At 41.9% G+C, this 16,232-nt stretch overlaps 1 protein-coding gene across 1 annotated transcript; it reads right to left on the bottom strand.

The window, feature by feature from the left end:
• Positions 1-8,745: 8,745 nt before the first annotated feature.
• Positions 8,746-15,529, bottom strand: CRYBA2 (crystallin beta A2). Its single transcript, XM_032233116.1, has 4 exons — positions 15,375-15,529; positions 14,472-14,613; positions 9,909-10,051; positions 8,746-8,893 (listed from the first exon to the last, which is right to left on the bottom strand). Exons 1-4 carry the CDS (start codon positions 15,527-15,529, stop codon positions 8,746-8,748), a joined length of 588 nt encoding a protein of 195 aa, XP_032089007.1.
• Between the last annotated feature and the right edge of the window lie 703 nt (positions 15,530-16,232).

Below are 16,232 nucleotides of genomic sequence, written 5' to 3'. Positions count from 1 at the left end.
TGTTGTATCTATTGAATATTGAATCTAATTGATATCCTCCATATCAATTAGTTTCCAGTCTCTATCACTCGCAGGAATACAACGGGAGTCCATATTACACTGTTAAATTCAATCAGTACCTATATGAACAGCCTGTAATGCAAGGTGTTTAATCCTGTTTCACTTCTCAAGGAAATCTCACAGACCTCCTGGAGTTCTGGCATTGAGGTCACTTAGATTTCAGGCTTCACAGTTTCCATTTGTTTTTATGTCCCTGTATTTGTTCACCAGCTTCTAACTATAACCTAACAGGGAATAACCGTAGAATCATGGAGGTGGAAGGGAACTATTTTAGGCCATCCCACTTTCAGCACTTGCCTGTTCTGTGTAATAATCCAAATCAAAGTAACCCAAAGAGATGGCTGTTTAGCCTTCACTATGCATCTGATGAGGTTGCTATGCATAGATGTACCCAGTACCCTTGGTAATCCTTGGATCATTTCTATTCTGCAGCTGTGGAAGGATGCTGGAGGCCTTTCCTCTTGTTCCTTGAGCTGGCAGAAAACTCTTTGACCTCCCCCACATCTCTGTCCTGTTTCAATTCCCAGTCATACAATCACCTGACTTCTCTCCAAGGCAATGGATGATTGAATCTAACACCTTGAGGCTGCCCTTAGAAGGTGTCAGAGGTGGGGAGGGGAGGAAGAATGCTTAACACCTGTAAAGCTAAGGATGACACAAATCTGTCTCATTCAAGGTAAAAGTAATATCTCACAGATCCAACAGAAAAGTAGTATTGATGGGGCATGAGGTTTTTTTTGCCATGGGGAGATTCAGGTGAGGAAAGGCTCTCAATGTGAAGTGTATCTCTTAATATGATTTCATTTTCCAAAAATCAAGACTTAGGGGAAATTTTCCCTTGATTTAAGGCTGTTCCATTGAACAACTGGGATAGCATAGCATTGTTCTTGATTCATAATAGTGGATTACTGTGAGTTCCACATGATGTTCCATTGGAAATAGAGGTAGAAGAATAGCATTGTGTTAGTTTGCACCATGTTTTTTTCAAAACTTTTTCACGAAAAAGCATTTTTGAAATGCGGGGATTTTTTAAACTAAGCCTGTGATTTCTCCCAAACTTAAAATAAACTACGATTTTTGCCAATGATGCAACAGCATTGTCTAAAAGCAGAACCTGACTCCAGAGGTTTCATCTAAGCCTTGTGTTAAAACACAGGCACAAAGAGTGGATTTAAAAATAAATATTTATTTTACAATATATTATCAAAACTTTTTCTATCTCCCTCCACCTGCTTGGCTCACCCTATCTTGTTCATCAAATTCCTATTATTTTAAATTTGCATCTCTACACAGCAGAGACATCTAGTGGCTGCTTTTGGGGAAAGTGAGGTACATTTTGTGATATAGAGCAAGTGGCAGCAGTAGAAAAGGATGAGTTTTGGTGAAAGAAAGGAAGGGAGTGGAGTGGGGAGGGGAGGGGTTGGTGGGGGAGGGGAGAAAAGAAGGGGAGGAGAGGAGGAGAAGAGAAGAAGGCACTTCAGAAATAGCCAAAAATCCTATGCTTCCCCCCCTCCCTTATCCACATGGGTTGTGTTTATGACACCTGGTGAATAAGAAGAAGACTGCGTGATTTACAGTAATTATGGGTGCACTTCCTTTACTGATAATATGGATCAATGGCTTTGTTCAGCTGGTGCTCACATTTTCCCAAATGCTGCAACATAGACTGCTGATAAGAGGCCTCAGTGCCTGTTCTGAGAGATTTTCAAGGGATTCTCTTCCCTATAAACTAAAAATGTGCAGAAGATTATTTATTTATTTATTTATTTATTTATTTATTTATCATATGTATATGGCCACCCATTTCTGGTGATATGACTCTGGATGCATACAAACAAACCCAAAAACAATTTTTAAAATATTCAGGAAATACAAAAATTAATATTACTATAAAAGTAATATTACAGATTATATTACAAACAATGGGGATAGCCCATAAGACACCCTATCTCTCTCTCTCTGTCTCTCTCTCTCTCTCTCACACACACACACACACACCCTCTCAGAATTGGTCCTGACGAATGTCATGATTGATGATATCAAAGGCCAATGATAGGTCAAACAGAGCTAGAATGGATGCACAATCTTCATTGTGCTTTTGTCAATACTGATAAAAAGCACAACCAATACTGATTCCATCTAATACCCAATGTTGAAACCTGAGTGAAAGGTTTCAACATCAGGATCCAAATAATCTACTTCATCCTGGAACCTCTGAAACTGTTGCACTTACTCTACCATCTTGTCCAGAGGTGGTATTCAACAGGTACTGACCAGTTGGAGAACCAGTAGCGGAAATTTTGAGTAGTTCAGAGAACTGGTAAATACCACCTCTGACTGGCCCTGCCCCCATCTATTCTCTGCCTCCCAAGTCCCAGCTGATCGGGAAAGAATGGGAATTTTGCAGTATCATTCCACTGGAGTGGGGAGGGAATGGAGATTTTACAATATCCGTCCCCTGCCATGCCCACCACGCCATGCCCCCCCCCCCCCCCCCCAGCCACATCCACAGAACCAGTAGTAGTCCTGGAATGGACCCCGGGCCTGCATTCCCTGAGAACAGCCTGCTCTGCCATTCCTTTCTTATGGTTCTTCCTGCTTAAAATAACAAGAAAGAACAAAACAAGATTGGAGACTGGGTTTCACGGATAAAGCTGTATCTAAGGTAAATAAATGGCTTGTACCTTTTTTGTAAACACAGTATGTGAGCTTCACTAGAAAAACAAACACTTGGGAGCGTGTGAGGTTAAGTGTTCAAACCCAGTTGGTTTCCATACCATCAGCGCTGTTGCTGTATCACTCGGCCTTTGGCACTTTGCCTCTGGCACTTTCTTAAATATCAAGAATAGGACTGGTGGGGCGTGGTTTGGAAGAGAAGTTCTCTGTTTTCCAGCACACTTTCTTTTTTTACCACCATACAAAACCAAGCAGGCTATAGTATTTCCTTTCACCCTTGAAAAAAAGGCTTCCTGGACTTGCCTGAGGCATTACCCACTAATTCTACTATAAAGAACTGAACCCACAAAAGCTGAAAGAAATGGGTAACTCCTGAAGGTCCTTTTTAAAAGTGGGAACGTTTACTGAAGAAATGCCAAATATCACCACATTTTGTGATATGGTCCCTTGTGCCCAGCATATACAGTGTCAGAAGATTGCACCCTGGACATTCTCCTCTGTCCCAGTGTTTGGAGGGCTTCTCCATCCAAAGGCCCCTGTTGCATAATTAACGGAAGATGCATTTCTGTTGATTCACCTTTCATGCCCCAGACTTGCTTTAGCTGCCTGAGTCCTATTAGCCAGCCGCAGGCAACTGAAAACAAGCCCAGTACAAGTAGGTAGATGGCAGAGAGCAGTCGTGATCAGTTTGGGTTCTTGCTTCCCAAAGCTTCCTATAGGGTCTCTGGAGAAATGCTGCCCTGAGCCAGTAATGGACATGTGGAGTGGCTATTCAAGGCCTTCTCCACCTGGGTGAGCAGCTTGATTTGCAGAACAGGCAGTCAATGCACCCTCAAGATCTGCTTGAAGGCCTGCTCTCCAAGAGAGGTGCAGAATTCTAGATCGAATCAAAGTGAGGTTGATACAAGGAACCCTGAGAGCAACTTCTGGAAAATCACAGATTCTCTCTTCTCTGCAGTTCTAAGGCAGATACTTTGAAGAGAATGTTCAACATTGGTGAAGAATCATCTGCTTTTTCTGTCATCACTGTTTGAACTCTGCCCGTGCATAGGACATGAAGGGGTAATGCAGAAATTTGGAACAAACCATTTTCATTAACTAGGGAATAAGGAGGATGGGTAAAAAAAAGGTTAGGAATAAATATTTACCATCGCCTGCATAAAACTGTGGAGCCTTATGAACAAACATCTATCTCAAAATTTGAAGCCCCCCAAACCACATCAATTGAACCTTACGTCTAACAATTGTATTTTGCTTCTGCTGGTTGTATGGAGAGCTAAGGAGTCTCTCTATCACAGGGAATCCTCCTTGGTGCTCCACCTCGTTTCTGATATTCTCTGCCCTAAACCAAGTGCTGGGTATCTCTGGCAAAAGCCTGGAAATGAACTTAATTACAGGAAGAGCCCTGGGATATGTAAGATGCTTATAGTCAAAGAAAACCCTGCTAAACAAATTGGGGTCAATTTGTTTTGTCCCCAAACCAATTAGGCTGAAGATTAGGACTGCAGCTGGGAGTAATCTGGAGATTTGGGGCTGAGGGAGTGAAGCAGGCAAGATAAATTCCAGCTTCCAGAAATGTGGCACCGGGAGGCAGGAAGGTGATTTTAGCCCAACCTGAGACAGGCAAGATACAGTAGTGGCCAAAACTGTGGAAACCTTTTGGGAAAAGTATATTTTTGAGGTTTAATGGCTAATAAAACCATTTTTTTGAGTTTCAAGATAATCATATTCCACTGCTGGAATGGCCTGGGAGTAGCCCAGACCTTAACCCCACTGAAAATCTATGGAGCTGACTAAAGAAACTTGTAAGTCTGAAGCGACCCAGCAAAAACACCCAGTTAATAGAAGCAATCATTCAATCTTGGTTTCACATTACAACAACTGCAGAACTAAAAGACTTGGTTCTCTCCATGGGAAGACATTGTAAGGCCATAATTCATGCTAAAGTTTACCCAACTAAGTATTAACTGACATGGTGATAATTTTTGTATATCATTTTTTTCTATGGTGATAATTTTTGTATATCTCGTTTCACTTTTCTTCTTTATAATTGCTATTCTAATAGCAAATCCTTCATAAAAGTTATTGCATTACATTCTTGATTAAATTATCTTTCCATTGATATATAATCTTATAGTACTACTGCAAACAAAAGTGATGTTATTAGCTAGTGTTAGAAAATACACTTTTCCCAAAATTGTGGCCACTACTGTAAATTACACAGCTTGTGAACTTTTTTTTCCTGTTGAGATCAAGAAAACCATAATCTATGGCTCTCCCACATAGTTAGAAGTAGCTGGCTGGGTAACTAGCACTTTACCTCTATATACAGATCAAAAATGAAAGATTTAACCACTTTGACCGTAAGAACAATCCAGTTTGCCTGACCTGCCCTTTCTCACCAGAATAAAGCAATCTTGTGCACCTGCACTACTCCAGGAAGTTTTCTCTCTCTTGAAGCAGGAAAGTGCAGTGGCTCCTTCTGAAACTCTTTTCCCTTCTCTCACACATCAGGCATTGGAGCATATGCCCATAGCACAATCCACCACATTCCTTGTTTCTACTTACCGTTAGGACTGCTGAAGGCAGAAGCTGACGTGGCCCTGGCTGTGAGAGCTGCAGATCTGCTACCTGTTTGGAAAGGGGAGGGAGGGGAGACCACAGAGCTCAGGATAGGAGGCTGGAGGTGCAGAGGAATGTTTGTGCAAGGGGAGAGGCTTGCAGCCAGCACTTCCTTATTGGAGACTGGAAAGGAACAGCCTCAAAATAGATTGTCTGTGCCAAACAATACAGAGGAGAAGGCAGCCATCTGTTTTGGTTTCAGAGGCTGTATGACAAAGGAAAAGAGACTAGCTGAACCAGAGCCCATTATCACAGTGCCATCAAGTTAGCTGAGCTACTATCAGTGGGTCATTGGTAATGGTAGAGAGGCTTCTCGGAATAGTTATTCGACAAAGTTTTCCTTTAAAAAGTGTGCACCCCCTTTTGCACACACAAATACACCGTGGCTAAGCTTCTGTAGACTTGCGTCATTTACAGGATGGCAGAACTGGTCCCCACTTTGCAGACCAATCACTTTGCATACAGCAAGATAAATCCACGCACTAAATTTAGCATCTTAGCAAACTTAACAGATTGTCTTGGGAATGGTAGTGGTAACCAATGGAGAAAGCAGAATGTAGCCGGCATTAAAGATAAAAGTTCCCCTTGCACATATGTGCTAGTCGTTCCCATCTCTAGGGGGCGGTGCTCATCTCCGTTTCAAATCTGAAGAGCCAGCACTGTCCAAAGATGTCTCTCATGTGGCTGGCATGACTAAACACCAAAGGTGCACAGAATGCTATTACCTTCCCACCAAAGATGGTCCCTATTTTTCTACTTGCATTTTTACATGCTTTCGAAGTGCTAGGTTGGCAGAAGCTGGGACAAGTAACTGGAGCTCACTCTGTTACGTGGTGCTTGGGATTCAAACCGCCGAACTGCCGACCTCTCAGATCGAAAAGGTCAGCATCTTAGCCACTGAGCCACCGTGTCCCTTTAGCCGGCATTAAGCAACTGTAAATTTCTTTACAATGTTGTCTATGTTGCTAATCTAAAAGCTCAGATCCTCTGGGTTGTATGATGTTGGTGCTTATTAGCTTTTTGGGGTGGGGTAGCTATTACTCTTTACTTGTTTGGGATGTCTGTATTTATGCTGAATTTGTAACTTGAAGGCTATCTCCTCCGAGAATCAAATAATAAGAAAATCTGTAGCCTTCTGTGCCATGGTTTTAATGATGGGTTTTCATTCCAGTCATGGCTCTGAGGTTGCCAGGGGTTGCTTCTTCATTCTTACATTATGTCCATGGTGCAAAATGCAGTTGCGTGGCCCCACCTCTTCTGGACACGAGGTTTACCTTGGAAGCATCACCTGCATTCGAGTCCCATTGGATTTCCGTCAGATGGTGGCAGATGGGCTCAATCTAAAGCAATACAAGTGTCATGTGCTGCCATGTGGGATGACTAGTTATATAACTACAACAGATAAATAAATAAATACTATCCACCAAGATGAATTGTGCAGAGCTAGCTGCAAAGTCTGCTTCTATTCAGACAATGTTCTACTTGCAGATCAGGAAACTGACACAAAAAAAACACCAACAACAATCTCAGGTAGGTATTTGGCAGGAATAATATTCTTAAGGTGGGACATTGCAAAGGATTTCAGCAGAGAGGGGAATTTTTGTTACAAAGTTGTTCCATTGTTATAAAATTAAACTATTGGGTTGCAGGGGCTGCTTGCATGTTTTGTGTGTGTGTGTGTGTTTTGGGTGTGACCAGTTAAGGTGGGGGAGGGGTCAGAGAATAAGAGCATTTCTCGGCTCCATTCCAGGGTGTTTGCATGTTCTTCCTCTATTCAGGGTGGAGAGGCTCATTACAAACCAAAAGATTTGTCCAATCCCGGATATCTAGGCGGATATGAACTCATAGCTGAATCTGAGAGGTGGAGCCAACCAGGGCTACTGTTGGGGACGGTATGCTTCTGTGTGCAGGACTTAAGTAATTTGCCAAGCCACATAGAAAGAGGAATGATTTTGCAAAGGCACAAATGCCTCTCCTACTGAAAGCAAAACTTTCCCATTGGTGTCAAAGCCTGGGCTACTGTTCTCTCACCCTGTATAAAAGCATGCTCCAAGCTCTGTGGGCAGACATACATGAAATGTTGTAGGAAACAGCCTGTGTGGACCCATTTCTTGGAATCAAACAGCACGCCAGCATGACTTGTCACCCCCCAAAAAATGACTTTTCTTTCAACAGTTGCCATTTAACGCAAATCATTGACTGGGAAACACAGTCAATCGGTTCAGTCTTGAATGAAAAATGAATAGATTGCCTCTGAGCATCTACAAAGTATGTTTTTTGTATTATCGTGTATTATTGTACTCCTTGTTATTATCGCAGATCTGGGAACAGCACTAAGATCTTCCAGTTCGGAAAGAGACTATGACTAGTATACATTTCACAGCTTCACATGTTTTCCAATGGTCACCCTTCCTCCCAACTCAGGAAGCCCACTGAGATGCTATAATGAGGCTGCATTGAGATCGTGGGCTGTCTAGTTAGCTACAGATGCCCAGCGATTCATGTACGAGTGAGTGAGCATGGTTTCATCGCAGTCTCAAGTTCTGCAAAAGGTTACTGTTCTAATAGCTGATCCAGTATTTTTAGAAGTGAAAAACTTTTACCTGCTGATCCTGCACTTCTAACAATTATTCAACCCAGTAAATTTACAAAACATTTGTGCCTGCTTGGTTTTTTTTAAAGTTGGTAACCTTACCCCAAGTCCAACCGTCATCATTTTAACTGCTGGGAAAGAGGCTACTAAGTAAATATCTTTTGTCAGTCCGTGTTGCTAATAGGGCTCTTCAAACAGTGTTATAACTTTTGACCAAAGTTTATGCGATAATAAATCAAACATCAAATTGCCAAAAAAACAACCCTTTGTTTTTGTATTTGTATGTGAATAAAAGATTTAGATGATTAACCCTCTTGGAAATACTCTCAGTTCAGCTTCTTGCTAAATGTTGCTTGTTCCTTTGTGGTCCTGACCATGAGCCAATCTCAAAGTAATGTGCTACCTACCGTGTATTGACTTTTTTTTTCTTTTTGTAGGAGAAGGAAAGCAGGTAGAATCCATTTTGCAAAAATCCATATTCTGGCATCTTTTTTCTATTGCAAAGGGATTCCTTAACCAATCCTCCCTGGACTGTAGAACCAAATGGGATTCTCATTTGTTGATTATTTTCAACTTCCCACAGTAACTGGACCCCCATCGGCAGTCTGAGGTACGAACTCTAGGAACCCTTAAGAATCCTGGCACAAAGTTTTCATGGACAGATGGACGAAACGAAAAAGAAGTTTGGTAAATGCCTTTATTAGCTACTGGGTGCAGGTCTACTACTTGGCCAAAGTGAGGGTGTGGGTTGCACAGGGAATATAATGCTACTGTTTCTGCTGCTAAGACCTGGCTCAATGCTGGACACGGCGGATGGACTGGATCTGGCTGCTGTGGGCTTGGCTGCTATAGTCGGTGTACTTCCGATATTCACCATTCTGTCGGTCCCGCTCCAAGATATATTGGTAGCCTCGGTAGCCTGGATATTGATATGCCACCCACCTAGGAAGATAAAACAGATCATAGGGGTGATAGGCAATCTGACACATGTTCCTTCGTTGGAAAGGGAACAGCACATCTTTCCCTAAGCTGGTGTTTTGGGAATGTGTTGATACTGCAATGCCTGAATTACATTAGTTGTGAAGGCTAAGTGATATAATCCCAATGTATCTGGAGGGTGGCAGGTTGAAGTAGCATAGTACCTCAATGGTCTTCAGTCCTTTGGATCTCAACTCTTCCAGTCCTTGGACTAGGTAACCAGCCCCAAGGGAGATGTACCATAAAAAGGACTGGGAGTAGGGGAATGAGACATTGTAGTACTTGTTGCTGTTTTGAAATGCAGAAATCAATTTTGGAGAAACTGCATCTGTGGATCTGTTGTATTTATATTTTTTTATATGATGGAGCCATAGATTTTTATGCAGTCCTTTAAAAAGCCACCAAACACTGAGAAATATATTTAATCTCATACAATATGAGAACAAAATTTGACACAAGAAATAAAACTTGCTTAGGTCTCTTGAAAAGAGTTGGCTTGCTGCGCTTTGTTAAATAAGTCGCTATGGGAATGCTCAGTCATAAACCATAATTTACCCACCTCAGTAACCAGTTCAATATGTTAAGCCAAATAACCCCTTGTGGCTTAATACAATGTGTGATCAGAAACAGAAGAAGCCTGTTTCTAGTTCAAACCTGATTATGGAATTTAAAACTATGGAGAAGAGTGACCAGCAAACTCTCTGCTAGAAAAATGTCAGATCACCTTCCTATTATGGGGATCTTCAGATCTACAGTAATACTGATCACTGTAGATCTGAAGATCCCCATAATAGGAAGGTGCACCATCATCATAGCTACTTTGCTTGTGAGTAAAGTAGCCCAATACATATACAGAAGATACCAGAACTGTAGGGCGGAGGGTCTTATTAAACCAAGGTAATTACTCAACAGGTGCTCTCTGATACTTATTACCTTGAACAGAAAATTGCACCAAGAGAAACTGAAGGCATTCACTTACGCTCCAGAGAGAACTCTGATGGAGGCTACTTCCTTGCTGCTCCATCCCATGGCTTGCAATGATGGATAATCATCAGTCAGCTCAAACTTGTATCCTTGGAAGTTCTCTGACTCAAATAGGGTCACTCTGCTGTCATTATGATTCTGCAACATAGCATAAAGTGGAAGATGTCTCAGAGTAGGAATAAACACAAGCAAAAGAGATCACAATGACTTTTCCAAGTCTCAGGCTTCCTTTCTCCATCTGGTACTTTTAGATATTTTGGGGATGCCTCTACAATGATAGGTAGGTAGGTAGGTAGGTAGGTAGGTAGGTAGGTAGGTAGGTAGGTAGATAGATAGATAGATAGATAGATAGATAGATAGATAGATAGATAGATAGATAGATAGATAGATAGATAGATAGATAGATGATAGATAGATAGACAGACAGACATATGCATGGTGGTAGCTCCCAAGTTTCTTTCCACTTTTCCTCCAGATTGTTTAAAGATAGGGCAACATGGTTCATGTGTATTGCTTTGACTTGTCCTGGCCCTCCCCTTCCTAATATGTCCTTCAGCATGTAGGGATCTCAACTATCAGAGTTCCCAATTAGAAGCCTCAATGACTCTATGGCTGACAGTTACTGTCCTAAAACACAACCGGGGGGCAGCAGAGTTGGAGAAGGCCACATATCCTTACCTTGAGACTTGCCCCTGTTTTAGAGCTTTCTGCTTCCTATGTCAACATAGTGCACTACAGTATTAATTGCTTTGCTGGGTCAGAACCAATTGGGAGGCTGGGCTAATCTGCCAGTCCAATAACTGCTTTCAGGCATTCATAATTTAAGTGGGATTATAAACCCTGTCAATATGGGGGGGGCAGCGGGGGGCGGAAACAAAGTTCCTTGGAGATAAACAATTGCATCAGCAACCCTATAACTTTCATCATTCTTTCTTTTCATTTTCGTTCCCCCACTTATACTATTAATCCTCTTTTCTATTTCAGTGGTCCTCTAATAGCTAAATATTGCAGAATTAATGAAAAGGAAGATAAGGGCTTCTGTGAATTGTAGTTTAGACTTTGTATACATAATGTGCTATGCACAAGTGAACCTCTAGCAAATTAACTCATAGTTCATTTACTACATTTATCTATTATCTTATTAATCTTCTGGACTTATGCGATTCATTGTGTCCAAAATGATCCATATAAACCAGATTCAGACAGCTTATTAGGCTAAAATTGACTAATGTATGGGAGCTTTTTATTTTTGCCTCCTAAATTAAGGTCGCCGACTCTCGTGTAGCTTAACTCTGCATCGTCCTTGGATAACAACTTGTGTTTTATAATCAGATAGCCCTCATGTTACAACCATTCACTTAGCAACCATGCAAAGTTACAACGGCACTGAAAAAGTGACTTACGGTTGGTCCTCACACTTACGACCATCATAGCATCCCCACACTCTCACAATCATAATTTAAGCCTGTATCTACAACAGTTGCAGTCAATTTACGACTTTCCCAGCCAGCTTCTGACAAGCAAAGTCAATGAGGGAAGCCAGATTCACTTAACAACACAATTCACTTAACAACGGCAGTGATTTGCTTAACAAACATGGCGAAAAAGGTTGTAAAATCGGGTGCAACTAACTCGATTACAGTCTTGTTTAGGCACGGAAATTCTGATCCCGGTTGCAGTTATAGTTCTCTCCAAGCAGCTATTTGGCTATCTGGTTATAAAACACAAGTTGTTATCCAAGGACGATGCAGAGTTAAGCTACACGAGAGTCGGCGACCTTAATTTAGGAGGCAAAAATAAAAAGCTCCCATACATTTCTGTCAATTATTGTGAGTGTGCATGCATGGAAACATCAGATAACCTGCTTCTCAGGTGGGGGAAAAATTGAAGCCCTGGATATTACATGTAGAAAATGCCTTCCAACATATCAAGTGTTTAGGGTTTTTTAGGTTTCCAGGATCCCATGGATTTAAGGGGTTAAGCTGGCATCATTCCGTCTCCCTCTCTTCCTTCCATTGCACCCCCCTGCAGCCTGAACTCCGCCAAGTGATCCTGCCAGCCGAAAAGGAGATGCTATCTTGCAGTCCTTTATTAAAGTGCGGACATAATCTGACTGGTTCTTATTAAAGCCCACAGATGGGGACGTGCACAGATTTTAAAGCCCAGTTCAGAACCGAAGCAGCTGCTTTAGAGATAGAACAATACGTGCTGGCTATATCTTTGTAGCAATGGGTGTTATACATTCTGACTCACACTCACACTCCCTCCCTCCCTCCCTCCCTCCCTCCCTCTCTCTCTCTCTCTCTCTCTCTCTCTCTCACACACACACACACACACACACACAGCTTCCCATTATCCCTCTTTTAAAACCATGGCAGATAACACTGCAGCCCATACTGGTTATTTGCTTCTGGTAGCTTTGTAATATATGGCTGCTCTTCTTAAAATCAAAGTGCCTAACTTGTTTGTCTTCCACCCAAGGCTAAATTATTATGAATGCATTAAAAAAATGTCCCACAAAGGTGACCTTAGCCCCACCCAGTCTTTTGGATGGGCAAATTTGGACAGGATTAGCACAACCCTAGGCAAAAATCTGATTGGCTGGTTTAATGTAATAAATGTAAGTTCTCAGGCTGTAAAAGCAGCAGTGGGAGAACTTACTTTCAGACTTGCAGGATTCTTTTAATGTAGCTTTACAGTAAAGTAGAATTAGTTTACCTGGTTGTGTTTCCTGTCTGGTCTACCTAGACAGGCTGACATCAATCTTGCAAGTCTAGTACTCTTGTACAAAGAAGGAATTTCAGGAATGGCCTCCTAACCTCATGAAATCCTGCTATGTGCCAAGCACCTGGCTGCTTTGTTGCTACACCAAAAGTGGATGCATAAATGATCAATTTGCAGAATGCCATGATATAACTAATGCAACAGAGCTGGGGCAGAATTTGATGTGAATGTGAACATGTTTATGACAGGCAGGCCTGGTGGCGTTTCCCACTGATTGTACCAAAGTGACTTTTGTGCTAAGCTTGCTAAAGAAAGCAGCAGTTAAGTGGGCAATACTGCTCATGAAAAGCAACAAACAGGTGCAGGACAACTTATCAGGATTTCATGCATAAACTTCGAGGACACTTTGGGGATCATTGCTAGGAGAGAGAGCTGGAAGCTCAAGCAAAGACAGAGGAGAGTAAGGTCATATATTTTGGACTTTAAGTTACTTGCTGGCAATGCAGGGTGGAATGGCTTAGCCCTGATTGACTTGGGGCTGGCTGAAGACCTAAGAGATGAGCTGATGAGGCAAGGCACCCCAAATACCCTGGAAGAGCTGTGTTAGCATTGTGTACTAATGGGGTGCTGACCAGAAGAGTTAAGGCAGGGAAGGAACAATAAGGGAAAAAGAACCCACAGCCAGTCTCCCTCCCAATGGCCTCCTCAGAATCCAGCATGGGAGAAGCCATGCATATCTGAGCAGCTGAGAGACCCCTGTCACCCGGAGAGAAGCAAAGAAGAAGGGATCGAGCACTATGCTTTTACTGTGGGACCCCAGGACACATAGCCAGATTAATGCTCAGTGAAAACATCAATGAAGTTCCATCAAACACAGCAATGAGATGCAGAACTTGTAAATGAACAAAGGCACGTAGCCAGCAAATGCCCAGGTCACTCTGAAGCAGCAGTTCCAGGAAACTTCATTAGTCCCCCCCCCTCCCAAGACCTCTGAAGGAGGACCCTCCACAATTTGAGGATAGTTCAGACAGCCAACAGAAGAGAAGCATATTTAAATACTCCTGTTATTTTAGATTCCAAGCGGAGGATTTTCTGTTGTTGTAGAGTCTGGGGCAACCACTGGTTTCATTAGATATAGAAACAATATAGAAACTAAAGTTGCATACTCAAGCTATAGAAAAGCTCAATAATAGTTGAGATGATTGATGGGCAGCCACTAAGAGCACGGCCAATTCTGCAGCTCACGGCTCCTGTGCCATCAAAGACCACACAGCGTTCGTAATGCTCTATGCCACCTGCCTCCTTCAACTGCCCACCATTTTGGGAATAGAGCGGCTTCAGCTGCATGATCCACAATATAAGTTGGGACACAAGTGACCCTCTCATTCTGCTCCCTTAAAATGCCTGCAACATTGCTTGCAGGCAATGAAAGCATATCCTCCACCCCACCCCAATGCAGAACAAACCAGAAAAATATGCAGACTTTGCAGATATGTTTGGAGAGGAAGAGAAAGGTCTGCTACCCAACCCCTCCCAATTGGGCTTGTGATTGCACCATCAATTTGAAACCCGAAGCCCAAATCCCAGCAGAGACGGCCCGTTCCATTTCTACCTGCAAATTAGCTGTTTTCAAATTAGTTGCAATAGTCTTTCATGCAGTTATTTTCCTATAAGATCAATTCAATGAAGCATTTGTCCCCCACCCCCATGTTTTGCGCTTTCCTTGTCTGGTGGCCTTCTTTTTAAACAGAAAGGATCCTTTTGCTCAAGGGAGAAATTCAGGAAGGGTCCTGAAGTATTTAAAATACTTTTGAGTATTTTAAAGAGCACTCACGGCACATCTGATAGTCCGGAAAGAGAGTAGATGCTCGGTCTTATAAGCACTGTTTCCACTCCAGGCCTCCCAGTGAGGATAGTCTCCTTTCTCCAAAATGAATTGCTGTCCTTGATATTCAGGATACTCAAAGCCTACCCAGCTATGGGTCAAGAAAAGAGAGAGGGAAAAGTATGAGGACATGTGGTTTCTAAAATCAAACTCAAATTCAGCTCAAATCTTAATAGCATCACACAAAAAGTTATGGAAAAAAGGTATATGATATAGGACATTTCTCCCAATTCTTTAAGAGTTAAAAAAGGTCGGGCAGTCTAATTCCTACATATGTGATCAGCTTCTCTGCAGCACTGTGATTGCTGTAAATATTAATTGATGTTTGGGGTAAACACAGAAGAAGTTGCTTTGCAATCAAACTAACTATTGTGCTTTGTTTGATACATAGATTCTGATTGCCAGCAGGGTTTCAAGAATTCAAGCAGAGTTATTTCAAATGAATGACTATACCTACATGTAGCTGGCAGAGATGGCAAAAACGACTGTTCTAATGAAAGAAAAGAATTTATCTAGTTTTGTTTCCATTTGGAAACCTCTTCTGGATTTTGTACTCAAAACTGGAAAAAACCAACACTTTGTTTTTGGATGAGTAGAACGACCTTGCTGTTATAGAAATGGCTTGAAACATTTAGAAATGTAAAGCAAAAAAGTTGAAATGGTAACCGTTTATGTATTCTACTGCCCTGAAAAAATGGGAAGCAATTACCTTTTTTCACTTCTTTCCTCTTTAACTTTCCTAATTTGGTTTTTACTTTATCTTATAAACTTTAAAAAAGAAAGACTCAGTTGAAAAGACCAGAAACCGCTGTGAGCTTCCCAATGTACACAGTGAACTGCAAAAACACTTACGGGCCATTTTCCACTTTGATGGAGCGAATCTTGCGGAAACCACGTTCCATGACATTGGGGCATTCCATCAGGAATTCAGAACGCTTCCCCTGGAAATTTTCTTCTTCCCAGACAATGATCTTGAATTGCCCCATGCTCTCCATGTGGCTGGTCATGGGTAGATCTTTGGCTGTGGAGGTGGAATAGGATGGTTAAGAATGCATTTGTGGAGCAGCAGGAGAATGTATGTGTATGTGGAGAGAGATGCTATGTGTGAGTCATATCTGTCCCTTCTGACAAAGCCCCTCAACTATGGACCAAGATGTCAAGGAGGAACAGTGACAAGCATTATGCAAGATTGCCAAATAGAGAAGAGGAAGATTTAGGGAACACCTGACAGGCCGAGAAAAGGAAAATTGTTCAAAAGTTTGTTTTTGAACAAAACAGGATTGCATGGCTATTGGATGGATTGCAAACTGAAGGATACCACAGGTAAGTGATCTTCCTTTTCATCTACTTTTCTTCTCCCTTCATGTTATTTCTCTTTCTCCCTGACCAATTTACATAATGGAGCACTATTTTCTACTTGCCATCCAGAGACCAAAGTCACACAGGTAAAGAGTGTGACACCAAAGAAGGCCTTAATAGATTCATTCATTGAATGACATGGCACCTCAGCTCTTACACATCATGTAGTCTTGTATATTCTCATACAAGGCATTTTTCGTGTTCTAGACTAAACCATGATGTATTGATTACGCCACCATTGGCTGGATTCAAACATAATGCTTAGCCATAAACAGAAAAAGCATAAGTGAGGTCACACAACACACCAAGAATCAAACACAGCTTACTGTGATGCTATGCACTCACCATAAA

Source organism: Thamnophis elegans, chromosome 1 (genome assembly GCF_009769535.1).
Source record: "Thamnophis elegans isolate rThaEle1 chromosome 1, rThaEle1.pri, whole genome shotgun sequence".
Taxonomy (NCBI): Eukaryota; Metazoa; Chordata; class Lepidosauria; order Squamata; family Colubridae; genus Thamnophis; species Thamnophis elegans.
This window is presented reverse-complemented; position numbering and strand designations above follow the sequence as displayed.